Source organism: Lissotriton vulgaris, chromosome 8, assembly GCF_964263255.1.
Source record: "Lissotriton vulgaris chromosome 8, aLisVul1.2, whole genome shotgun sequence".
In the NCBI taxonomy this organism is placed as follows: Eukaryota; Metazoa; Chordata; class Amphibia; order Caudata; family Salamandridae; genus Lissotriton; species Lissotriton vulgaris.
In genome coordinates, this window is record NC_141696.1 from 1,179,014,912 (window position 1) to 1,179,041,306 (window position 26,395).

The 26,395-nt window shown below is 43.1% G+C and overlaps 1 protein-coding gene across 1 annotated transcript in view; it reads right to left on the reverse strand.

Annotated features, from left to right (window-relative positions):
- Positions 1-26,287, reverse strand: part of LOC147698455 (serine/threonine-protein kinase Nek5-like) — a 70,884-nt gene extending 44,597 nt beyond the window's left edge. Inside the window, exons 1-2 of the mRNA XM_086936244.1 lie at positions 26,249-26,287; positions 17,246-17,427 (exon numbers count right to left, since the gene is read on the reverse strand). Of these exons, the coding sequence (XP_086792370.1) occupies positions 17,246-17,427; positions 26,249-26,287 (221 nt within the window). The remainder of the gene's footprint in view (positions 1-17,245; positions 17,428-26,248) is intronic.
- Between the last annotated feature and the right edge of the window lie 108 nt (positions 26,288-26,395).

Genomic DNA, 26,395 nt, shown 5'->3' on the forward strand with positions numbered 1-26,395 from the left:
TTATAAAGATGCCATCCAGGACTGACCTTCAATAAGGTGTTAACATTAATGTGAGCCTAAGATATGTATTCTGAGTGCCTTTATTTAAGCAGTTTATTAGATATGGTGGAGGTTGGAGGTTTACATAACTCTCATTAGTATATTTAGTGGAATAGGACCTAGAGACTGTGCTCTAAATTGTGCATCACACAGAATCTATAATCTAATACCTAGCCAATCTGCCCAAAGCAGCCTGAAGGTCATTCAGTCGACATTTCTTGCTGTCCTCACTGAACATGAAGCTAACCGTGGTAGCTCCACAAAATGCTAGACCTTGCTCCGAGCTCCTTCTTCAGGTCCTTTTTTGCCATCCCACGCTCCTGTATTATTTGCCTTAAAATGTTATTTGTTACACACATAGCAGAAATGCTTAAAACATTCAGTTATATGGCCCCAGGCAATGAGTTTCTTTTAGCTTACCATCTCATTTCTAGGTGTGAAATCTAACCAGCATAATGAGAAAAGAAGAGCTAAAATGGTAAGAGGCAGAATATAATCAAAAACCATAATCAGATAGCATTCCTGAGTAAGGTGATGGTGCATTAGAACGCGGTTCACATTTCCATGCAATAGCCAGTTATGGTTGACCATGAGGCAAAGAGATTAGCATGCAATAAAACAATTTAAAATTTGTGTAGCCCATTTGGCCACACAATAAGGAGCAGGAATCGTTGGCTATGGTTAAGTGAGTTCATTACACCCAAATAATCAATCCAGTAAATAGGCAGAGTAAATATTATGAACGTGGAGCTTTACAACAAGCATATTAACCCCTTGCGTGCGGGCGTATTTTCCGCCTGTGCTGACTCCGCCTTGCGCGGGCGGAGTCATGACGAAACGGTTCCGTCATCAGCACAGCTCAACCGATGCTGATGCTGGAACCATTCTGTCATCAGCACGCAAGGGGTTAAAGCGCCAAAACGGATTCTGGCTTGACAACAGAAGGCCAATAAAGACTGCAGTCAGAATAATCCAGATACAGAAAGAATGCAATTCGGTGTTCCTCTGATAAACTCTGCTAAACATGAATATTTCTAAAGAAGAAGCCTAAGCCTTATATCTAACCACAAAAGGGTCCATAAGAAAAGTTCAGCTGGGAATTTAGAAATGCAGGAAGGTGGAAGCAAAGTGTGGGTTTCAGAAGAAATCCTCTAAAGGGAATCCAGTGTTTAGCATATAGCCATACACTCGCAAGCATAGGGCAAGCAGAGAGGTCTGTAACTCCCAAGGTCCAAAGGATCTGCTCTAAAGACTAACATATATGTGTATATGTTAATTAAAACACACAGATGCATACTCAGCCACCCGGTCCTCACACCATCCATCCAGGGACCAATGGTGGTGAACTTTACCCTGTGATGGCAACAAATCCAGATTTTCCCATTCAATGAAACCTGGACACTCACAACGACCTTGAGTATCACACCGTTCCGGATACATGATGAATAGGAGGCGTCCTAAGCCAATTTAGCTCTCCACATCTCTGCCAATATTTTCTCTCTCAGACCCCCCTATCACTGATACATAATACACTTTTCTCTAACTAACAGAGCCTTGAAACCGCATTGGCAGAGTAGAGAACGTAAAGGCAAACAGAAAAATACATTTCGAAATGTAGGCCTCGTCAAGTAGGTTTAGTTAAGCACTAAATGTGAACTTTGAATACATGATTATATATGCATGTTTTACTTCAAAATAAGTGCAACAGTAAAAATGTAACTTAGGAAATTGAGTCATGGTTACACCGGAAAAGCACATTTAAATAAATGCAACATAACTTGAGACATAAGTGCAAATATGTAGAAGAATTACACTTCTTCACGGTTAGGTCAAACGTCAACAAACACATGTTTAAGAATCACTAGTGTTCTCCAGGGAAAGCATTTCAGTAGTACATTTGAATACTTATTATCAATAAAGTTAGACACAGAGTATATGCTGCAATCTGTACGTATATATTGCGCTTTTGTGACGAGTAAGGATGGAACTAAAATTGCGCTGCTCCAGTAGTGAATATGGATAGCCTGGTATGTCTCCTAGAAACATCTGTGCAATTTTGTTTTCAGCGTGCGTTTCTTAAAATCCACCCAGGTACCACACAACTTATGAGTGGTGTACTTAATTTGCTGTCCGAACATCTAACTTCAAATACCTTGGAATACACTTCGTTTCGGACCCCTGCAAGTCAAGTCAAGTCAAGTCAAAACCACTTTATTCGATTAATTAAAATCATAAAAGTATACTAGATATTTATAAAACTATTTAAAACATGTTTAAAAGTCAATTAAGACAATTTCAGTCATAATGGCAATTAAAACCCGTTATAAAAAGACAATTACACAATTCCATTTCCATTCGAGCCCAACAATCCATTATTTAAATACATGATACAGAATAGTTAGCTTTCAGCGTTAAGAGTCCAATCTTGATCTCCTGATTCTTACAGATGCAGCCAGAAAACTGGCGATACAGTACATAATTACGGGGGTTTCCATCATTTGCAGAAATAGCAATGCGGGCTTATACTGAGAAAATCTCATCTCTTTCAGCATTGGTTTTACAAACCGATTCCGGGGTTCGGAATACCAGGGGCAAAAAAACAAAAAGTGCGCAGTGTCCTGGGCGGACTGGTCATCACATTTACATGGAGTAGAATCCTCAAGCCTACACCAACCTTTCACATCCCAAAGAACCATATGGATTTGATTGAAACTGAATTTTTGTCAGTAACCATCTATGGAAAAAGTTTGTCACCACTGACAAATAAGGAGCCAACTCAGGAGATGTGGTTACCATTACATGTGCCCTCACTGAGGGTTTACCTAGCTCATCCGCTTCACGCTCGGCAACACAGAGCCTAGTGAAGTTAATCTTCACCCACACTAGATCTGCTTTACACAGGGATTCTGGTCTAGCAAAAATCTCAGGGCGTCCTAGTTTCACAGCCAAGGTCTCTACATAGGACAACCACTGAATATCCCTCATGTGATCTAGTTTGAGACAATCTTTTATGATCTTATGATTAAGACTAAGGTTCGGATTTAGCCAGAGCTTAATCCATAACAGGATGGGTGCTAGTTTTAACATGTCTGTGATGTATCCCAGTCCTAGCTCAAGGTGTAGGGAGTATGTCGCTGTTGACTGAGGTAGGCCAAGCAATGACCGCAAGAATTTGTTTTCCTCCGTTTGGATGCGGTCAGGTTTTACAAACCCCCAAATTGCAGCCCCATATCTTGCAATGGAGACTGTCTTGGCTTTGTAAATAGCCAGGATCGCCTCTGTGGGTTTCCCCCCTAGTCTTTTAGCGAACCCCAAAACTGCGGAGGAAGAACTTCTCACCGCATTCGCTTTGGATGTTAGCTGTGGTATCCAAGTACCCCTTTGATCAAATACTACACCCAAGTAGGTGAAGACCTTTACGCTAGAGATAACCTCACTGCCACAGAAAAAGGTTTTATCTTTACTTTTAGAGCAACCCACTGACATTGTATGGGATTTGCCACTGTTAATCACCAAATCTAGACTGGACATAAAAGTTCCAAAGGAATCAAGCAGCTTTTGCAGGGCAATCGGGGTCCTGGCTATCAGCACCACGTCATCGGCATAGAGGAGCACCGGAATTGGCGTACCCCCCATGCACGGAATATCCTGAGTGACAGCTGTTATGTTAGCCTCCAATAAATTCACGTATAACGTGAATAACATGGGGGCCAAAATACAGCCTTGGCGCACCCCTCTGTAGGACCTAAAACTCGCTGTGCATTTCCCCTCTGTTGTCATCCTTATGGCGGCATACAGATCTTTATGCAACTCCGCCAGGAAAGGCACCAATGAGCAATCAAGGCCCATTTTCAAAAGCATAGTCCACAGCCTTGATCTATTAACTAGATCAAAGGCTGTGGATAGGTCCATGAAGCCTTGGAATATGGATCCCCTTTTTGCCCTTGTGTACTTGGATATTATGAGGTGAAGATTGAGGCATTGGTCCTCCGTGCTCCTCCCCGCTCTAAAGCCGTATTGAACATCTGTCAGAATATTATTCCCATTTGCCCAAGATGTTATTCTAGCCAGGACAACCTTCCCTAAGATTTTAATAGAGGAGTCCAACAATGATAGCATCTTGGGTCTCCCCGCTGGCCTTTTTTAAACACGGGGATTATAATAGCTCTGGACCAAGATTTAAGAAATCCCACAATGGCTGAGGCATTAAAAACTTTAGTTAAAATATCAGCCCAGTACAAAGAGTTTGCCTTAAACATATCAGAGGGAACCCCATCAGGGCCCGGGGCCTTTCGACCCGCGGTACTCTCGATTGCTTTAATGACTTCAACTGTATCAAATCTAACTGGCGCCAAGGGGAGTTCGGACGCAGGGACCTCAAAAGATTCCTGCTCCATGTTACTACCGTAGATTTTTTCAAAATGGCTAAGCCAGTCTTCCTCAGGGATGTTAAGTTCCAACACCGCATTTTGGTCACGAGAGAACAATGGGGTATTAATAATTGACCAAAACTTGGCACTATTTTTTAAGGTAGCCTTGTCCATGAGCTCGGCCCAAGCTTCACACTTTAATTAATTTTTACGTGCTTGGATTGCCCTGGAATAATCCTTTCTGAGCTGCACCACTAAGACTTTATCCCTCGGACGAGCGTTAAGTGCTTTTTTAAGGAGGTTATGGGCTTTACTGCAGTTATTATCAAACCAGCCCATTACCGGTCTATTTTTATCTCCCTGGCCTTTAGCTGTTAAATTCATGGCCACTAACCGACAGATACCTTCAAAGGAAGTTAAAACCTCCTCACCCTTAGAGAGAGGATTGACACAAATATTTAAATCTTCTGCAGCCATTGACGTTATGTTAAGGAAAAAATCATCTGGAACTACCTGTCCCTATTTTATCCTCCTCCCCTGATCTTTAGCTTTAACTGGTAATACAGCCTGTGGAGTAACAGAAGAATTTAGTAGAGAGAAACCATTAGCTAACTCCATCCCCACGGGGTTGTGATCACTCAATGGCATGGGTAAAGCATTATATAAAATCACATATTTAAGAAGACCTAACGATAGAAAAATGTAATCAATTATCGATTCTTAGTCCCTTCCAGTATATGTAGCTACACGTGAACTTTTATCATAAAACTCTGCCTCATACAGATCATTACTAGCTAGTAAGAACCTCCCCCTTCTGGCTATGTTCAAAATGCGGGGGGGGAATACTGTCAGGGCCATCTGGATCGATTAGGTCACAATTTGAACACAAACGTACATTAAAATCACCCAACAAAATAAAATGACAATAAGTGGTTTGCTTTTCCCTATAGGCAGTTAAAAAATCTGTTAGCCACACTAAATGCTCATTAGCAGGGTAGCCATGTGGTGAGTTATAACAGTTTACGAAGAGTATTTTGCTGCCATCAACCAAGGATACCTCTATAACAAGGAAATTATGTGTGGCGCAATCAACCTTTATAATTTTACCCTTTACATTCACCGAGACCAACATCAAAAGCCCCCCTCTATTCCTTCCAGCTGGAGAGGGCAAAGCAGGTACAAAAAATGAAGTAAAGCCATCTAACCAAAAATCGCATTCCATATCCCAAGTCTCCTGCATGGTGACAATGTCATATAGCTTTACAAAGTTTATCCAGTTGGGGTCTCCTCTCTTGGACCGTAGACCGGCAATATTCCAACTTAACAGCCTGACCTTATCCCCCTTGTCAGGGGTACCCATTACCGGTTTATATCCATAGTTAGCAGAAGAAGGTACAGGAGCCATAGGGGCAGGGTCCACTATAGCTTCATCAACCATACCCTCTCCGGCCCCCCGTCAATCGCACATCTCAAGTCCTGAGAGTGCGTCAAACCTGTTATGTGTTGCGATGTGAGGTCCAAATCTAAAGAAGTTCTCCCTACCTAGTCCCTGACTTAGACAATTGGAGCGAGACCCAAACGGTGTAAAGGGACTCAATCCTAGGCTAGGGGTGGGGGCTCCTGTAAGATGATTATAAAAATATCCCAAAGGACGCACACAGATGCTGTTGTCATCGTTAGTCATCGAGGCTGCCCTTAGCAGGACTGTGGCCACATGTTGAGGATATTTAAAATTTACTATCACGCAATCACCGCTACTGGTTTTGCGTGTGGGACCAATCCAATTTGCCCTCCTCGTTGTGATAATTTCTTTTGCATATTTTGTGGGAAAACCACAATTTGAGCTCAACCAAGATACAACTTTATTTTTGAGGGAATCATGTGACTACTCAGGTGACTCAACCGAAAGCGAGTTTTGAGGCGGGACGTTTGCCAATACAATTACATAGGGGGCACAATCCGGGGGGAGATTCATAAAATTGCTTCTCCTACTTGGGGCGGCAATCGTATTGGTAACAGGCCCTGGCTTTGGGTGTACTACTGACCTAACTGGTGGGAGTGGGGGTGGAACAGAAGGACCGGGGGATTCTAGGTCAACTCTGGTAGACTGTTGTGAGGCATGCGTTTTTTAATCCACCTTGGCTACCTTCTTCCCACCACTCTCAGGGGGGTCTATTCTAGTAGAGGGGGGTGGGGTGTTAACCTTATCTATGTGGGCTAACTGTTTCGCTAACAATCCTCCTAGTCTTTTTACCTCTGCGGTAACATTATCCAGCTTGCACACTAGAGGTTGGAGAGATTCCGCTAGTTTTGATTCGAATTTGGCTTCTAAGGTACGAATTAACAAGCCAAACTGATCTGGGCTCAGGATTATATTTGCCTCGTTCTTACCCTCCAAGGTCGCAGTTGACTCAGGGGAGGTGTGGTTGTCTGGCAGATGGGTATCTACCCTTCTTTTATAAGTGTGCCTTCCCCCCCTTTTGCTTTGCTGCTTCCTGCAAGTTCTAACGGGTCTAGTGTGTGTGTGGGCAGGTACCACCTCCTCCTCCGAATCCGAGAGAGACTTGTCAAGGACTTCTATATCTGGAGCCCAGTGAATCAGTGCTTCCACTGCGTTGACTACCTCGGGTCCGATATCGGTGACAATGTCAGTCACTGAAAGAACCTCCGGGGGGGGGGAAGGACCCTCCTGATCTGAAAGATTACTTCTACCCAGGGAAGCCCTTCTATCATTATTGATCTTATTTACCATTTTTACTAAAAAGTTGTCAATGGAGCCAGCCCCCACAATAGCCTTGTCCTTCTTTGACCCCGGCATGAATACAAGTATACTTTAATGAGAGCTAACCTATTCGCAAACTAAGCCAATGGACTCAACACCCAATGTTAATGGCGCAGCAGTTACAATTAGTCCTTAAGCACTTCCAGTCACTTTACCGGGGAGATGAGGGTCACCGGATAATTTGCACAGGGTCTCTGGCCCTGCCTCTTCCTGCCCCTGACGGCCACAGACGGCCCGCCCTTTGCCCGGGCTTAGCCCCGGGCGTTCCCACGGGCGCGACTCGCGGGGCGAGAGGGCGCGAGATGTTAAGTAGCGCCTCCTGGCGCTCTGCACCCGTCACAGGTGCGCCGCCGCCCCCGAGGCTTCTGGGGGATGTAGTGCCGTTCCCCTCACGGCTGCCCGATGATGTGGAAGCAACAGGGTCAGAGTTCAGGGAGTCTCCCGGCGCTCCCTATCTGCCAAAATCACTGCTGTTTCCCTCACGGCTGCCCGATGGTGTGGTGAGTCTTTGCATGCGGCCCCCTGCAATGCTGGGCATTAAATATCACCCCTGTGGGAAGAGACACAACCAGACACATTGAATTGAAATACACTTCCCATTACTGTACTAAGCAGGGGCGCCCTATAGAAAATGGTTCTAATCTCAGGGTCCTTATATTTTTCAAAATTACCCTTAATAGATACAGAAGAGATTTTGTACAAACACAATTGGTTTTCTTTGGGCAAATAAACCCTTCTTGGATTGTATTAAATGAATGTACTCACTCAATGTTTGAAAGGGATTTGGGCATGGCAGAAATGCGCCTTCAATACTGGGCTCACCAATTACGAGTGGTTGTTTAGTGACGAACGTGAGCCTGCACTTCAGGCAGAACGAGATCTACTAGAAGAAACAGACATGATGAAACTCTTACACGGGTGCCAAATTCCAGGGTCACTTCCTCTAAGAACCAAGATTCCTGTTCAATGGAGCTTAAAGGTCTCCAATGGATGAGCTATGAGGGTAGATTTACCAAACAAACACGACTCTGGAATGGAACATACTTGACACATGCAGTACGACTGCAAGGGTTTAAGTCATGGGACCGGACTGGGAAATATCTTGAGAGATATATTAGAGGGAGATCACACTAAATACTTCGACACATGAGAGGGTGAATATGAACTTCATGCATCACAATTGTTCACATATTTGCAATTGAGACACGCTTTGGAAGCCCATTGATCACAGATGCTAATGCAACAAGAAGGCAGCCCTTTTGAGATACATTTATATACAGGAGTGGCATTTTGAAAGCATATTGCTCTCTCATTTCTAATTCCCCATCTGTCCTGCCTGATTACAGAACATGATGTGAGAAAGACCTGGGCGTGTGGATGAGGCTGATTGTAGAGATGCTGTGATGCACCCCAAGAGTTTGTAATATCAGCCAGACTGAGCCTGGTACAAGCAAATATTTACACAGGACATACCTTACTAACAAAGTACTTATTAAGAGGGTCTTGTCTCAGTCCCCAAACTTGTACAAGATGCCCTATAGTTGAAGGTGATTTCCTTCATAGCATAGGGCAATACCCTGAAATTACGCATTACTAGCACACATCACAATATCACTGGTGTTGGGGCGGCCATTCGCCTTCTCTCCCAAAATAATTCAGTTGGGAATTATGGATGAGGTTGGAGTCCCAAGGGGAGGGCTGACCCTACTAGGTGTGGGTGTAATGATCGCGAAATGAGACATCGTTAGATGTTGGAGATCAGAAGCAGCTTCCTCAATTGCATCATGGTTATGGGGAATAGATTGGTGCTGAAACATAGAACAACTTTTTTTCAATCAAGAGCTTGCCTGAATACACTCAAAAAATATGGGGTTGATGCAATAATTTTCAATTGAATGCAATAAAAAAAGCCTTTTTGTACAAGTTTGGGTCACCAAGGTTTTTCAAGAGGGTGCGGTTGAAGGTTTTGAGGGCAGCCCTGGAGCTATGGTATAGGCTCAGGCGCAGCTGGGGCATTGGGTACCATTCTGAGAATGCCCCAGTATGGGATGCACCAGGTACACAGGACTGTCTGAAGGACAGTTTGGCGTTGCCGATAAGAAGGGCAGGTATTACAAACTGGTCTGAACTGCTGGATTCCGGGGGGATTCATCCATGGGAGTACCTAAAGGTAAAGATCGGGCAAGGACTCTCAAGATTTAAATACATGCAGTTAACATCATGGTATGAAGCAGAAAAGGGGGAGACCGGCAGGAACAGAGATATTGAAGACCTGTTGAGCGCTAACCGTCCACTCAATAAAGAAATATCTATATGGTATAACAGCTTGCTGGATGTTGAAGACCAAGCGGTACCCCCCTTCTCTGGAGTTTGGATAGATACCCCACTTGGGCCGCAAACAGACTCCCTATATGAACCATCTCTAAAGATTATGTACAGATATGTCAAGCCTGCTTGTTTAAAAAAAACACATTTCTTCGTTATTAATAGACTTTACTATACCCCCGGAAAAATTGCAAAGTTCGCCCCACACCCCGCCCCTAAATGCCCTAGGTGTGCGACACCTCTTGCAGATGACATACACATTTTCTATGAATGTCCAGCACTTGTAAAATTTTGGGCTGAGGAGGGAGATATCATACGAGACATTTTCAAAATCCTTATAGAAATCAACATGTCTTTGGTGTTTTTCGGAGATAATGGACGCCTTAGCCAGACCCTCTCTCAGAAAGATAGGGGTTTATTACTGTATTTGATATTGCTGGCTAGAAGGGAGGTGTGCAAGAGGTGGAAGGACCCCCTACCCCCCCAAAGGGAATACTGGCTCAAAGCTGCATTCACCATGTCACGGTTAGAGTATGATGGAGTGAAGGACAAGGCAACGAATATATGGCACCCTCTCATGGGCTGGGGTAAGACTCTAAGATTACTGTAAACATCCTTGGTCTTATGATTACACCAGGGCCTCTTACAAAAAGAAGAGGCAGGTCGGATGACCCAAGCGAGTGCGGTAAGCCGTGGGGGCGTCAGACTGAGAAGGCGGCTTCATAAGACCCGCAGAGGCTTGAAAGGTGAGATGAGGACCAAAAAAAAACAAAAAAAAGACATACCTTACTAACAAAGTAGTTATTAAGAGGGTCTTGTCTCAGTCCCCAAACTTTTACAAGATGCCCTATAGTTGAAGGTGATTTCCTTCATAGCATAGGGCAATACCCTGAAATTACGCATTACTAGCACACATCACAATATCACTGGTGTTGGGGCGCCCATTCGCCTTCTCTCCCAAAATAATTCAGTTGGGAATTATGGATGAGGTTGGAGTCCCAAGGGGAGGGCTGACCCTACTAGGTGTGGGTGTAATGATCGCGAAATGAGTGAAGACAGCAAGGACCCCCTGGGTAGTATATAGACTCCTAGGGCAGGGTAACAACTAGTGTGAGGAAAATCCCAGGACGTCTAGTGTACACTGTGAACAATCGGGATGGATCAGTAATCAAGCAGGAAAAATCAAGAATTTAACAAATCTATATAAAATATATACCTTTAATGAGTATTTGTTTAAAAACAACATATAGTGTGTGACCACGAGGTCAAACCATAAAATAAGAGTAAAAAATGAATCAATTACATACAGTTCTAATAATCAAACAACATAAAATTCATAATCAGTACATGAAAATTATACACAAAGATGCATGTAGTACATCAAATATTAAAAAGAGAGCATAAGAACTCGACGCGCGTTTCGGCAGTGAACCGCCTTCTTCAGGAGACATAGAATAAATCCTGAAAATACATATATAAAAGAAAAATGTCTATTAAAATACAGTCCATATATCAACACATCAAAACAAGACCTTCCTTACTATCACACTAACCCTCCATTTCAATTTGTTCAATCAGTGGCAATGATTGGCAGAAAGATCTCTGTCGATTGTACAGTACCTGACTAACTATAACTGTTCATAGATTGATCCTTCATACCTGGTCTCAACCTATTATCCTAGAGAGACATAGCTGGTAACCTCTTTTTTGACCGCTATACATTAGCTATATTTCAAACGTTTACACTGTATCACCCCATTGGTGGAGGTTATAAATCTGAAGTAGATTGATTCATCATATATTATTATTATTTACATAATGCAGACACGAAAATATGTTTACAGTACATGAGAGATTACTTACAAACATTGGACGCTCTATCCATGCAGTAACAATGATGGAAGGTGACAACCTCTGTAGTTAGGATGGGATAAGATTAATTTCAAAGGAAAACACCTGATAATATAAGAGAGGACATAACTTAAACAGGAACAGACCTAAGATGAGGTTATTAAAGAATGCGACTGAATGGGTCAAACATACTGCGCAAGACATGTGGATAGTCCTATAATAACAAAGAATGGGATATATCGGGGACAAGGAGGGGATAGGAAAAAGGGAATATTTGAAATGCTACAGCCTTTAGTTGATGGCATAATAGGTTGCTAACTATTCATATAGACTTTTGAGGATATATAATTACATGATCTCCACATTAGTACATGGCAACCGATACTTGGGTAGATGGAGTCTAGACCAGATATGGCTTAATACAGTTTCCAAGTACAGTCATATAACTGGTAGAGAATTAGAGGCGAGCAATATTAAAAAAAAATGAGGAAGAGGGGAATCTCAGACGATAACCATTCAGAGTTATAATTACTTCTAAATCCACAGTAAATAGTGCGTATTAATGGGACCCTAATACAGTTCCACAGTTATGTACGAGTGCGTTATATATATATACCTTGATATTTTCGATGGAGTAGGTTATGTACGTAGCGCAGATGTGATCACTTATACAGGCGATGGTCACAATAATGCTGGTAGGGCAAAGAAATAGAAGTGTGTGTAAAAAACCTCTATTATTAACATTACTACAGGAACTTGATAGTTACTGTAGTCGGCATAAATATTAAGTACTTTCTCTATTAGTGGAACTTGTGTAACATCGAAAACTACTAAGCGTCTATTTTACCTTGGATATTTATACAATGCACCAGAGTTGTGATCCGGTGAGTCTTGCTCGGTATTAGTAGATTCGAGGAAAGATAAAAGTAGTTTCTGTGGATAGAATCATAAATGCGGGTCAATCTCAGTTTCAACCACAATCCATGTTAGGGCATAATTTCAGGAGAATATTTAAAGTGCCTGGGACGCCTAGATTCTTACCTTTAATAAATAAACAATAGACGGACAGCAGGGTGGTGCTGTTCCGACACTCGTGTTGTGTGGTTCCGATTTCCACGTGCAAAGTAGATCAGCCGTCTCTGTAAAAAGAGTCACGGTTGAGGATCAGTAAAGTTTGCATCTCAGTTCGTGATGAAACTAGGGTGATAGTGATCTCGGAGTGCCCTGGGTTCTTACCTTAAATATATACACAATACGCGGGCAGCAGGGTGGTGCTGTTCCGACGCTCGTTTTATGGGGAACCGACCTCCACACAGAAAATAGATCAGCCGTCTCTGTAAAAAGAGTAACGGTTGGGAGTCAGTAACGTTTACATTTGGATCCGTATTCTAGCTAAATGGAAGAGATTTTAGAGTACCCAGCGCGACGGATTTCTTACCTTAGGAAAATAGACAGGGGGCGGACAGCAGGGTGGTGCTGCTCCGACGCTCGTGTTGTGGTGACCCGACCTCCACGGAAATTGAAGATAGCTGCAGGATAATTAGGGTCCAATTTAAACGTAATTCTTGGCGCGAAAATCCCAACGTTGTTACTGATCTTCATAGATCTAAACGAGGGACTACTATGGAAATAGTCGTACTTAACACGTCCCAATCCAAAATGGCGCCTGAACACTCTCGGGTTTGTTTGATTACTTAAGATTTTAAAATCGTTTTCACGATGATAGCGTATCCATTTTAAATGGATATATAATTAATATAGAACCTGGTATTCTAAAGCCCTATACAACGTTATTTGGAATGTTCTTTATATATTTTAGATCTATTCATCTTTAAGAAAAATAGCGGTATTATAGATGCATATACATGTATTTCAAACATGTATCTATATAATAAAGATAGGGGGTGTCCTACACGAGAGATATCATGTAGAGTATATGTGTTATCCTTAAATGATGATGGAGAATTCAAGAATGGGGCTCATTTAAGGGAGGTATTTTCATATGCCTATATATTAGTTGAAGGAACATGTCTGCTTCACCTATGAATGGTGTATGAAGTATAATGTTCTAAATCTTATACATATTTATAATAATTCTGAAAAACCCCCCCGAATTACCAATATTCAAAGTGTTCAAGGTTCTAAGAATCATTACATGTGATCGATATGTACAGAACATATAGGTATTAATGAAATCCATTGCCGGAGAGACATAGCCTTCCCAATAGGTTTGGTTAGCTCGTGTTCACTTGGCAATATTGCCACCGAACCCTATCGAAACTGAAAGATCTAGGGATGACTCAAACTCGGTTACTTACGGATACTAAAGAATGGCGTTCTCCCAGAGAATCTCGGCATTGAGGCCCTTCTTGAACGTTCCCAGGGAGAAAATCCAGAACACCTCCCTTTTCTTTCTTACTAGATCACCACCTTTATTGTTTGGGAGTCTGATTTTCTCTAAAATGCGCCATTTAAAGTCATCTGGAGCATGGTGATTTTCATTGAAATGTTTCACTAGGGGGGCTAGTTGTTTGTTTGTACGGATAGCCGACCTATGTTCTGTGAGCCTGGTTTGGACCGACCTTGAGGTTTCACCTACATAGCCAAGTTGGCATGGGCACAAAATGAAATAAATACAGTTCATAGTCTTACAATTCCACATGTCTTGGGCAGAAGTCTGACAGCCATTATGTTCAAAAAACTCACCTTCAATGATGTTACTGCAGGATTTACAAGATGAGCATTTGACAGTGCCTCTAACCGGGAAATTGTTATTGATTGATCTCTGTAGAAATTCTGATTGGGTATTCGTAGTTGTAAAACGAGAATGTACTATGAGATCCTTAAGGTTTTTGTTTCTCCTATGGGCAAAGATAGGCTTCTCTAGTTTAATACTGGTGGGATTGGAGTTGAGGATATGCCAATTTGAATTGACAATATGTCTGACTGTCTTGTCAAGAGTGGAATGTTTTGTTATACATACCAGTTGGTCATTGGCTGCGGGTGTCTTAGTTTTTAGGAGGTGGTCACGATCGTAGAATCTCGCACGTTTATATGAGTCTCGTATCAATCTGTGTGGGTACCCCCTGTTGAGAAATTTCTGTCTCATTGTTTGGGCTTGGATATCGAAGTCTGATAGATTGGAACAGTTCCTCCTAACTCGGAGAAATTGGGAGAAGGGAATACTCTCCCTTTGGCACCGCGGATGAAAACTTTTGAAATGCAATAAGGTGTTTCTCGCTGTCGATTTTATGAACAAATCAACAATAAGTTTATTGTTTTGATTCTTAATGATAATATCTAAAAATTCGACCTGGGTTTCACTATATTGAGCAGTGAATTTGAGATTCACATCTGTCAGATTGATCCACTCAAGAAATTCAAGAAGCAAATCTTTCCCATTGGTCCAGATAAAGAAGATGTCGTCTATATATCTGGACCAAATGGGAAATAGATTCATAAAAAGGGGCAACCTCATTGTAGATGAATCTAGTTTCAAAAGCTGCCATATAGATATTGGCAATGGAGGGAGCCACAGATGCCCCCATACTGACTCCTTTGACTTGGCGAAATAAGGAGTTTCCAAACTCAACAATATTCTCTGAGAGGACAATCTGTAACAAGTCGAGTAGGAAGTCTTTAGGACATAAGATGTTATAGGTGTCGATGAACCAACTGGTTGCTGATATTGCTTCCTGCTGCGGAATATTGCTGTACAGCGCCTCTATGTCCATCGTCACCAACAGATTTTTGTTGGGATCGAATGGTAGATTTTCTATTTTTGATATCATTGAGCCTGTATCTCTAATATAAGAGGTGATTTTTAGGCACATGAGGGCGTAGGTATGAGTCAATAAATTTGGACAGAGGTTCCGTATTAGTTCCTATCGTGGACACAATGTGTCTGCATTCTGTAAATAATAATAATATATGATGAATCAATCTACTTCAGATTTATAACCTCCACCAATGGGGTGATACAGTGTAAACGTTTGAAATATAGCTAATGTATAGCGGTCAAAAAAGAGGTTACCAGCTATGTCTCTCTAGGATAATAGGTTGAGACCAGGTATGAAGGATCAATCTATGAACAGTTATAGTTAGTCAGGTACTGTACAATCGACAGAGATCTTTCTGCCAATCATTGCCACTGATTGAACAAATTGAAATGGAGGGTTAGTGTGATAGTAAGGAAGGTCTTGTTTTGATGTGTTGATATATGGACTGTATTTTAATAGACATTTTTCTTTTATATATGTATTTTCAGGATTTATTCTATGTCTCACTGCCGAAACGCGCGTCGAGTTCTTATGCTCTCTTTTTAATATTTGATGTACTACATGCATCTTTGTGTATAATTTTCATGTACTGATTATGAATTTTATGTTGTTTGATTATTAGAACTGTATGTAATTGATTCATTTTTTACTCTTATTTTATGGTTTGACCTCGTGGTCACACACTATATGTTGTTTTTAAACAAATACTCATTAAAGGTATATATTTTATATAGATATTGTTAAATTCTTGATTTTTCCTGCTTGATTACTGATCCATCCCGATTGTTCACAGTGTACACTAGACGTCCTGGGATTTTCCTCACACTAATGATCGCGAAATGAGACATCATTAGATGTTGGAGATCAGAAGCAGCTTCCTCAATTGCATCATGGTTATGGGGAATAGATTGGTGCTGAAACATAGAACAACCTTTCTTCAATCAAGAGCTTGCCTGAATACACACAAAACATATGGGGTTGATGCAATAATTTTCAATTGAATGCAATAAAAAAAAGCAAAAGAAAAATGAAGACTATTTATGATCCACTAATAATCTCAATGTGCAACTATTACTGTGTTACATTTGATTTGGAAACTCGTTTTTGTGTTTACCAAACAAGATGTTTGAGTTATATAGTTTATTTTTATGTTGAAAATCTTTTCTTTCGTAGAAGTTCTATAGACAAAAGTAAGTCCTCTTTGAGCCTATATCTTGATATTTTGGACCACCCAAAAATTACTGGGTGCAGTTTTCATGCTGCCATTACCAATTTACATCCCCACCAATTGTCACCAGGGTTTGGTAAAGGAATGTCCTGAAGGCTGTGTAGCTGTGACAGAAAGGATCACCTCAGTCATGTCACAAGAGTATTTAAAAATCAATAGAATTTGGCCAGTATATCTGTTAAGAAGAACCTTTAAAGGAATCCCTAGATTTTGTTGTAATGTCGGAATATTAAATATATGAATGTGAGAAAATAAATGGAAGCCATTTAACATGGATTTTTGTGAACCTTTCTTGGACAATAAATGCTCCTCACACTCAAGTAGCTTGATTCCATGGCTCGCTCACAACTTATTTTGTATTTCACACATGTGGTGAAGGGAAAAAAGCAACACAGAACAACGTTACTGGACTTTTAAGATGCCCTTGCCTCCAATGTCACTTGAAAAGTTTGACTCGCTTGCAGTATTTTACATGAAGCCTACATTTAAAAAGAATTCTGAAGTACCTACATTTCTGCAGAAAATTCCCAACAATCTATTTTACTTTCTGCTATTTCATTGTATGTCAGGCCTCTCAAATACATCATTTGATGGTCTGACCAAATTATTTTATGGAATGGGGGCTCGGCATTAACTCAGTTTACCACCATTGCAGTAATGGGTAACTCAACCTCTACTATTTAAAGGTACGCTTTCAAATGAAAACAACATTTTATGATAGCCAACACCTTTTAACTTGGGCTTTTTACTTATGCTTCTAACTGTTTTATCAAATGATTAGGGATATGGTATAACTTGCTACTATTAAGCACCCAGAGATCTTTCTGGAACACTGACTGCCCAAGATAAATGGATGACAAATTACACTTACCACTGTGGTTGCACTTGTTCTCTCTGCCCATAATACTCGCCGGCTCTTTGAATCCCCTGAGGAATCTGTGGCTGCTCAAATGGCCTCTTCTGGATGTTGTTTAGCTGAGCATAGTAGTGGCCATATTGTCCACATTGAACAGCAGCTGGCCGTCCTCCCAACGCCACATGCGGGCTCCAATGCTGGAAAAACACAACAGTAGAAGAGTGGATCCATAGGTCTATAGAGGGTTTCATTCAAAATATTTAAGAAAAGTTTACGCCTGATTCACACTTTTTTGTGCCATTGTGTGTCTAATAGGTCATCAAATGGTGTCACCTCTGTGCGTAAATGCCTAGATCCTGATTCAGGGACACATGAACTGTAGACATTTATAGATGCAGATTGAAATTTCAGATGCAGAAATCCACTTTATAACTGTATTTTACAAAATTATGATGTTGGAGAAGTTAGGGGACTATGGGTGTCGCCAATGGAGATTCAAATGGATGGTCATGGGTTATGCTGGCAAAACCTGCTAAATTAGAAATGAAATAGTGGGAAATTCATAATCCCATTCCCACTCAAAGTGCAGCTGCCACAAATAAAGGTTGGACTAGATGCGCATTCAGGCTAAGAAAATCCTCTAGACACCTCCATATTTTCTATGGGTTCTAGTGTCGTGTTTATATCTAGGACTCTAATTCAATATTCCTGATTTATGCCCTTGTGAGGTTATAATCAATAATATCCTGATAAAGGCATAAGAATCAGATCCATATTCAGTAATAGCCCATGCAGTCCAAAGCACAGCACGGTTAAACCCATTGACTCCTAGAAAGCACAACGCGTTCTTTAAACAAACCAAGCCTCCAGCAGCCCGGGAAATCCCCCCTGCTTTTGTTTTGATTTGAACAAGAACTCCTGAAGTCCAGAAAGAGCTGTTAGTTCTTAGTGACGTCTTATGTCCAACCTTACGTCAAACCCGGCACCTTCCAGGTATAAAATACCAACAGTTGCCTTAAGCAAACACACGGTGGTTTGGAGCAGAGAGGCCATCTACTTCCCCGAGAGCCCAGCTGAAGCGAGAAGCCCACGTAAGCCGCCCCTCCCGTTTGACGCACTGAGAGACGCTGTCTTTTTCTCCAGCCGAGAAAATCCAGCTCCGGTGTTTCCAGCCTACCCTCGCGGGTTGCTGGAATATCGAGTCCTGAGGAAAGAGATACCAGACCTCCCACATTCTATTACCAAGGTACGGAGCTGATTAAACTCTTGAGAGAATTCTTGATGCAGATTCTTGGCAAATCTATCTTAACCAACTTAACTTAAACTGCTACTTACTCATCCCCTCCCACGTGTTAGGCTTAGGTCAGGTACACCGGGGTAGGCTTAGTTAGAAGCACCAGTTGAGTACGTTAGTCAATGTATTTATGTATGTATATATTTTATCCATTTTAAAGTATCATACGGCTTAGAAACCATATTAATGCTTTTACAGTATTATTTCATAATACTACTTTTACTGTACGCACTTTACTTTACTTTAAGTATTGCAATTGTGGCAATTCATTTCTCTTGCATGAGGAAGAAGACTGCTCAATAAATAACACCTTTTTATTGAAAACGCACGTCTCTCTATTCCTCTGCACTCTGGTGAAACTAAGTATGCACTACTGACTGAGTGAAATAGCTGTCTATTGTTTTCACACGACTCTAGAGATACCCTCTTATTCTGAGGGAGCAAAGTTGTCATGTTTATGCGGTTGTCGGAAACTGAATCCCTTCTGGTCTGAGCCAGGGAAGCTAATCCCTCCCTATTCATTCAAGAAAGTTTCCAGTGACCTCTGAGCTAGCTGGCGCAAACCTAAATTAAGTTTAACATAGTCAGTAGAGACCTAGATGACCTCAGTCCTACGTCTACACTGCTGTTTATGTTATTCCAATGCGCAGAGCCTATTGGGAAAATAGGAACTACACTACACTAGGGAAGTTTCCATTTTGGAGACATACTACTTTTTAGGTCTCAGCGACAAAAAGCTTCACCTGTTTATTGGCCAGGCCTTTTTTTCTAATAGATATATATTGAGTGCCCTTTCAGTAAGGCCCTGGCTCACGATTGGATAGCATCGTTGTCAGTCCCGGTTGTTTCCTCTTCGATGGATTTCCTCCCTAATTAATATGTGTTTGTTCCACCAAGGAACATTTCTGGCTGACATTGTTCTGATTGGTTACATCCTTCCACTGCTGATGTTGCCTGCAATCTTGAACATTATTTCCTTTTTATATTCCATGGGCGTGCCAGCATTCTTGCTCAGCCCCACATGTGGCACTTTCGCCTTTACTCCCCTCTCGCTCTTGTGTTGCTTTCCTCCCCATCCGCACTTTCCCTTGTATGTTGCTTCCCCGCCGCCTTTCAAATCGGTTTGGGATCGTTTTTCGTTTAAATATTCTTCCCCAGAGCCTTTGTTACTCCCCCCTCAACTCTGCCCTTAGCACCCCAGTCTTGTCACCATCCACTTCCGTCCCTCTCATGTACTATATTGGCCACAGCTATTTGCTTTACCAATGATATGTGCGGTCACCAAGCGCTGGTAAAGGCAGTATCAGTGACCCGCCATTCTGAAAGTATAGAAAAGTTTTTCTATACTTTCAAGTTACCCACCATGTTGCATATTAGAAAGCTGAGACGCAATATGGAGGTCATCGGAAAAGTGTAGAAAACATTGTTTTTATATTGTCAAGATGGGCATATGTTGCATCACACAACGTGATGATGAACGCTGCAGCCTTCTAAAAAGTATAGAAAACACTGTTTTCTATACTTTCAAGATGGTCCCCAACGTGATGACGCAACACCGAGTTGCATGATGCAATGTGGCAGCCATCTTCAAAGTATAGAAAGTAATTTTTCTATATTTTATGCTGATGGCAACAAGCACTGCTGAAGCCAATAGCTCTGCCATTTAAAACCGAAACCTATTGGCATTGCCAATGCGTGTTTTCAAAGTAAATAATCAAAGATCCTGAACTTAAGTAAGCGAAGGCATATGCTATTTGCATGGTTTTGTCAACAGCTAACTCACATTAAATTTAGGAAGGACGGTTTTGTACTTAATACAGGTTGCTTGGCTTTTCGAAGTTAGCATAATGTTTCGTACATTAAGTTCACAATACTAACCCACACTTCAAGGACAGTTTGTCTTAAAATACGCTAACAGCAGATTCCTGTTTTCACTAGTCACCGCCTTTTTCAGAAAAGAACTTCAGTATTCCCCCGTTCATGATTCTCTAAAGACATATGGAAATGGTCAGTAACCCATAAGTTAACTTTCAGAATAACTACAGAAGTGACGACACGCCTCTTTAGTTAAGGTTGGTTCTTCTTTCATTGGAAATACCACTATATGATGGGTGGTACAGGGGTCTAATGTGCTGTCAGTACCCTGTATGTGTAGCACACGCTAAGGTGCTGTAATTGTGAGAGGCGATTCCTCTCTGTTTGTACTCCTAACTGCGGGAGACAAAGTTCCAAGGGTCTCTGCCAGGGGTCCGAGACCTGTGCGCATTGGCAATGTCTTCGGTACCGCCTTAAACCTATGGTCCGGTCAGGAGCTCCACGCACCAGCACCCACACTCACGTACCAAAACCCGCTCCGCTGTAGTCAGGCGTCGCAGCACACCTGAGGTACACTCAGTACCTCGGGTGGGGCCGATGATGAAGCATGCCACCAAATAGGATGGTGGGGGAGGGCCTTCATAAAAAAACAATTCTTTTTTCTTTGCAGACACTACACGTGCATTGTAGTAGTAGCTAGTTCTTCTTGTTTATCTCAAATATATTCCATTACCAGCCGTGCCAGGCAGGGGAGAATACATATCATGCCCTTCTTGCTTGCCTTAGGGAAGAAGGCCCCCTGCCACATTTGAAAAGTGAGAGGGGTAAAATCATTGGCTTCAACACCTGTCTTTCCAAACACCATATATAATACAGTGAAAACACAAAACAAGAAAAATCCCAAATCAACTTAGAAAAATAAAGTTAGTTCTAATAAATGAATTGACGCCAAAACGACAAAATCCAATTAGTAGAACTAGTGATGTCGAATTTTGGATTTTTTAGAGAAAAGAGCACCAAAAGGCATACAACATCAGTTGTGGATATCTGGTTGTGGCCGACCGCAATGAACCCTGGGCTAGCTAGAGGGGCCCAGTTAGACCCGCTGAACAAAGTATCTTAAACCCTGGACCGCAGAGCATTGCGAGGATCTGCATCAAAGAAGCGATGAGTCAGTTCCGAGGTACAGCGAGGCTGTGATGCGAGGGCCTGCGTCCTCATAGGGGATCTCCTCAATAGGGCTTGTGATGCCAAGTCCAGCGTCGAGGATGCGGCATGCAGGCGGGGCGACGTGTCAGTTTCAAAGAGCTGAGATGTGAGTGGTGAAGGATCCAATCCACGCAGCAGCTGCGATGTATCGGTTTCACTCTGGTTTGCGACGCACAGCTGAGTAGGTGTGTTGGTTCCACTGGATCCACAGAGGCTAGCAGAGCACCTAAAGCCAATTTCCATGCGTCCAGGACTGGGGTGGCACCAGTTGGCATGGCAGAGTCCAGGTGCAGATGCAAGGTTGTTGGAATCCTGTTGTCACTTTGGCTTCCGATCAGGAGGCCAGCCAAATAGCCCTTGGAGTCACTCTGGGTTCAAGAGATGCAGGTCCAATCCTTCTAACGCAGGCAGCAGGTCAGCACATCAGGGATGCAATTCCTTTGGAGCAGCAGTCCAGCAGAATGGCTGTCCATGTAGCAGCACAGCAGTCATTCTTCCCGGAAGAGTATCCACAGGTCCAGAAGCGAACTGAAAAGTGGGATTGAAGGTCCTATTTTTTTACACTGGTGCCTTTCTTTTGGAAGGTGGGAGAAGCCTTTTGAAAGGTTCTATGAAGTGCATGGAATTTCCTGACTCCCTTGCCCTGTCTCCAAGATTGCAGCTGTGACAAGACAGGGTTGTTAGGCTCTTTGTGTGAAGGCAAAGCACAGGCTTATCAGGTGTAAGTGATCATTATTTTTTTCAATTATTCCGGCTGGGGTCATTCAAATTTTTGTTCGAATTGTAGCAATAAAATTGAAAACTTTGATCATTGAATCCGTTTATGGAACTGATTTTTTTATCCAGAATGACTGTAATAACTTTTTTGTCAAGGGGCTGTGGTCCCAAAACAGACTGCAAGCACAAAGGGCTAAGGGCAGGAAATTGTCAACTTTCTAAAAGTGGCATTTTTAAGATTACAATGAAAAATCTGATCTTTTTCATTGAAGAGTTTTTATCATCACAATATTGTATCATATGTACAAAACATGACATGTCCACCTGCTTCCAAGTAGAAATTACAGCGTATTAAATGTAATAAGGAAATTCCAATGTTAACCTATGGGAGGGGTAGGCCTCACAGTATTGAAAAACAAATTTAGGAGTTTTTCACTACCAGGATATGCAAACTTAAAAGTACATGTCCACCCTTTTAATTACATAGCACCCTGCACTATAGGTTACCTAGGGTCTACCTTAGGTGGGGGGACTTATCTATACTGCTATTATAAAGAGAGAACTGTGTCCTTTGAGCCAGGTAAACTCGAAAAGAACACCACCAATCGCAACACCCAATACAGCGTTGGAAAGGGGAGGTCCAGGAGATGGACATAGGCTATAGAAAACCACACCATATACATTGGGGGGGGGGACGTTAAGGGAAAAGTAGTCCGTATGGGCGTATGGATACAGTGATTGCGCGCGGCGTTCGGCGTCGTCACAACGCTTGCGAGAGGCGCAATGGCGTGTGGGTGTGACGTCACGTCAACGCGACGTTCGCTGTCCGGACCGGTGTGCAGGAAGGAGCAAGGGAACAAAACACGACATGCGGGGAGGAGCGGTGGCGCGGGACCGACACACAACATTGGAGTGCCCAGCGCGGGGAGGAGCGGCGATGCTGGTGGGAGTGCAGGAAGGAGCAAGGGACACACACCTGACATGCGGGGAGGAGCGGCGGCGTGGGAGCTGGTATGTACGCTCTGCTGCTCCCGCTGATGGCCGCTCTGCTGCACGTCTCCTGCAGCGGTGCGGCCCCCAGCCCCTTCTGCCCCGGACAACGTCGGGGCGGGCTGCTAGTATGTAATAAAAGGGGAGTTTAAGGCTTGGCAAGGTGATTTAAATGCCAAGCCGACATGGCCTGGGACATGTTTTAAAGTGCTACTGAAGTGGGTGGCAAAATGAGTGCTGCTGGCCCACTAGTTGCATTTAATTTTCAGGCCATGGGCATATGGTATACCAATCTACAAGGGACGTAAAAGTAAATTAAATATGACAATTAGGTATTTATAAATCAAACCATGTATAGCGAAGTGAGCACAAGCACTTTAGTACTGGTTAGCAGTGGTAAAGTCCACAGAATCCTAAGACCAAGAAACCCGAATTTCAGAAAAAAATTGCAGTAAGTAGACAACATTTTTTGGGGTGACACTGCAGAGAGGACAAGGTCCAACTATTCCTAATTGGTATATTTAATTTACCTAGAAGTCCTTGGTATATGGTACAAGGTGGACCCAGCCCTGGAAGTTAAATTCCAATTGTGGACTGCAGCACCTATTGTGCCATTCACTTCTGTGGCATGGCAAACATGGCTTCATGCCTACCATCTGTAGCCTGACTGTAGCTGTGTAAAAAGTGATATATCAAATATGAACCCTATAAAGGTCTTGTAGTCCACAAGCAAGGGTGCATGGTATTTAAAAGTAGAACATGTAGGAATGTAATTTTAACATGTCCTTAAAGTGACTAGCACCTAAAAGCTATTTTCACTTCACTTTAGGAAGTCTGGCTAACCCACAGAAAATCAAAGTAAAGATTAAAATCTTTATTAATACTGAATCTCAGGAATGGCTAGAAAAGTAATTAAACATCTATTTTAATACGTATTATAAATCCAATACTATGGTGAAGTTGGATTTGTAGTAAATATTAAGGAAGAGTAGCTTTTAGATAGCTACCTTTTATACTTGAAGTTCCTGCAGGCTAACTTCTCCCAGTCACTAATTACCATTTAAATATGTGTGAATGGGGTGGGGTTGGCCTACAAGATGGCAGAGCGGCAGCACTAAATGCTCTCTCTGGCCCCAAAAACCTAATCAGACATTACCCTACCACCCCCATGCCCCCAAAAATACAGGTACAAGTATATGCTGTCACCCCTGGCGGTGGCAAAGTGCTGTATGCCTCGCGGAAGCTGAAGAGTATGGGCGAGCCGCCTCCAATCACTGTCGGCCTCATGGAGGGGCGGAGTGCTGTCCCGAGTGCTTTCGGGCACACTGGACCATGGAGGAGAAGGCGGGTTTGGTGAGGAAGAGATCCCCCCCACAACCGCTTGTTGCTATGGGTTGGTGCCCAGGTGCCGTGGTGGGCCTGAGGGGGCCTGCATTGGGCACTACTGCTGGAGCAACTGATCCTGGAGCCGCAGATGCCGGTCCACTGTGCGGCGCTGGAGGAGATGTTCCTCAGTAGCCAGTGCTGAGCTTCTGGAGCTTGTGGCCGCTCCGGGGAATGGCTGCGAATAAAGGTTTTGCGGTCTCTACGCCTTATGCCTCCCACCTGGCCCGGCGACGCTGAGGCAGGCAGACCTCTACCTGGTGATGCAGGGTGCAGCTACTGAGTGTCCCGCGGACCCCCTGCAGATCCATTGGCTTCCACTGGGTGCCTGCGTGGTGAAAGAGACAGCTGGATGGTGTGGCAGTGAGGTGCGGCTTCTGGGGCCCACGAATAGAGATGAGGCCTGCACACCGTGGAGACATTGCTGGAGTTTGTGAGACAAGCTGTCTTGGATTGGCACCTCCTGCATGGGGACAGAGTGACCGACATTGCTCCCTGAAGAGTGGGATCAGCCTACTTTCCCCCTGCCCCTTGACATTCAAGAACTGGATGCGGACGGTGTGTTGGGGTCCACCTTCACCCACTTGCAATCTGGTGGAGGTTTGGAGTCAAGATGGGGCCCGACTGATCTGCAGCAGTTGATGAGATTGATTACATGAGCCACAGTGCCATGGAGTTCACCAACTGCCTCCCCTCACATTAAAGGAGAATGGTAAAAGAAGATGAGGAAAGAGGGTAGGAGTGCAAGGCGACCTTGCAATCCACTGTAAGCTGGAATGGTGCTTAGTAGGGTGAGGGACATTGTATATTACAAGGGATGCCCCTTCCACGATTAAGCCCCCGGTTGGAGATCGGTACACTGTTGTCGCCCTCGTCGTTATTAGAACCCTATCTACTGTGGTAGGTGGAAACAGCCTGACTCTGGTACATCCTGTCTAGCCCTTAAGGAAAGTGCTCCTTTTTGCATGGTCACGCCCCACTTTTTGCCTGGCATCTGATGCAACCTGACCTGATGTGCAATGGGTCCCTGCCAATCAAGTTTCCAGGGCCCATGTTCTTTCACAAAACTGTACCTTTGTACCTAAAATTGGCACATCTCTGGCCACAGGTAAGCCCCTTGTAAAAGGTACTAAGGGTACCAAGGGCACTGTGATCAAGGAAGTCCTCTAAGGGCTGCACCACCTCTTGTGCACCTCTCAGAGGCCCTGTGCCTTAACACCCACAAGCTGCCATTGCAGGCTTGGTGCAGAGAAAAGTGAAGAAACAACATAGGTAAGTCACCTCTCTAGCAGGGTGCACTAGCCCCAAAGTGAGGGTACAGTGGCATGAGCCCTGTATCTCTACATTGTAAGTGTCGTAAAGCCATAAAGACTATATAGTCTGGGAGTTTATTATTGCAAACTCCACAGCTCCATAATGGCTTTACTAAAACCTGGGAAGTTTGGTAGCAAACTTCTCAGCACATTAAACCCACAAGGATGCAAGTGTTGGATTTAATACAAAATGCAGTCAGAGGGTACCTTAGAGATGAACCCTGAAAATCGGAGTCACCCACGCACCTCATGTGTGTAACAACACCATGATGTGTGGGACAGTTGAGGATCACACACCTGGGGTGCTGCAGAGTGGGGGCTGCTCGGTGACCGCATGTCCTGAAGCGAGAAAGGCCTAGCAAGTACCTACAACAGACGCATTTCACCCAATAGACAGTTGATCAGCCGCACAAAAGGTAATCAGGCACGGGGGTGTTGCCACTT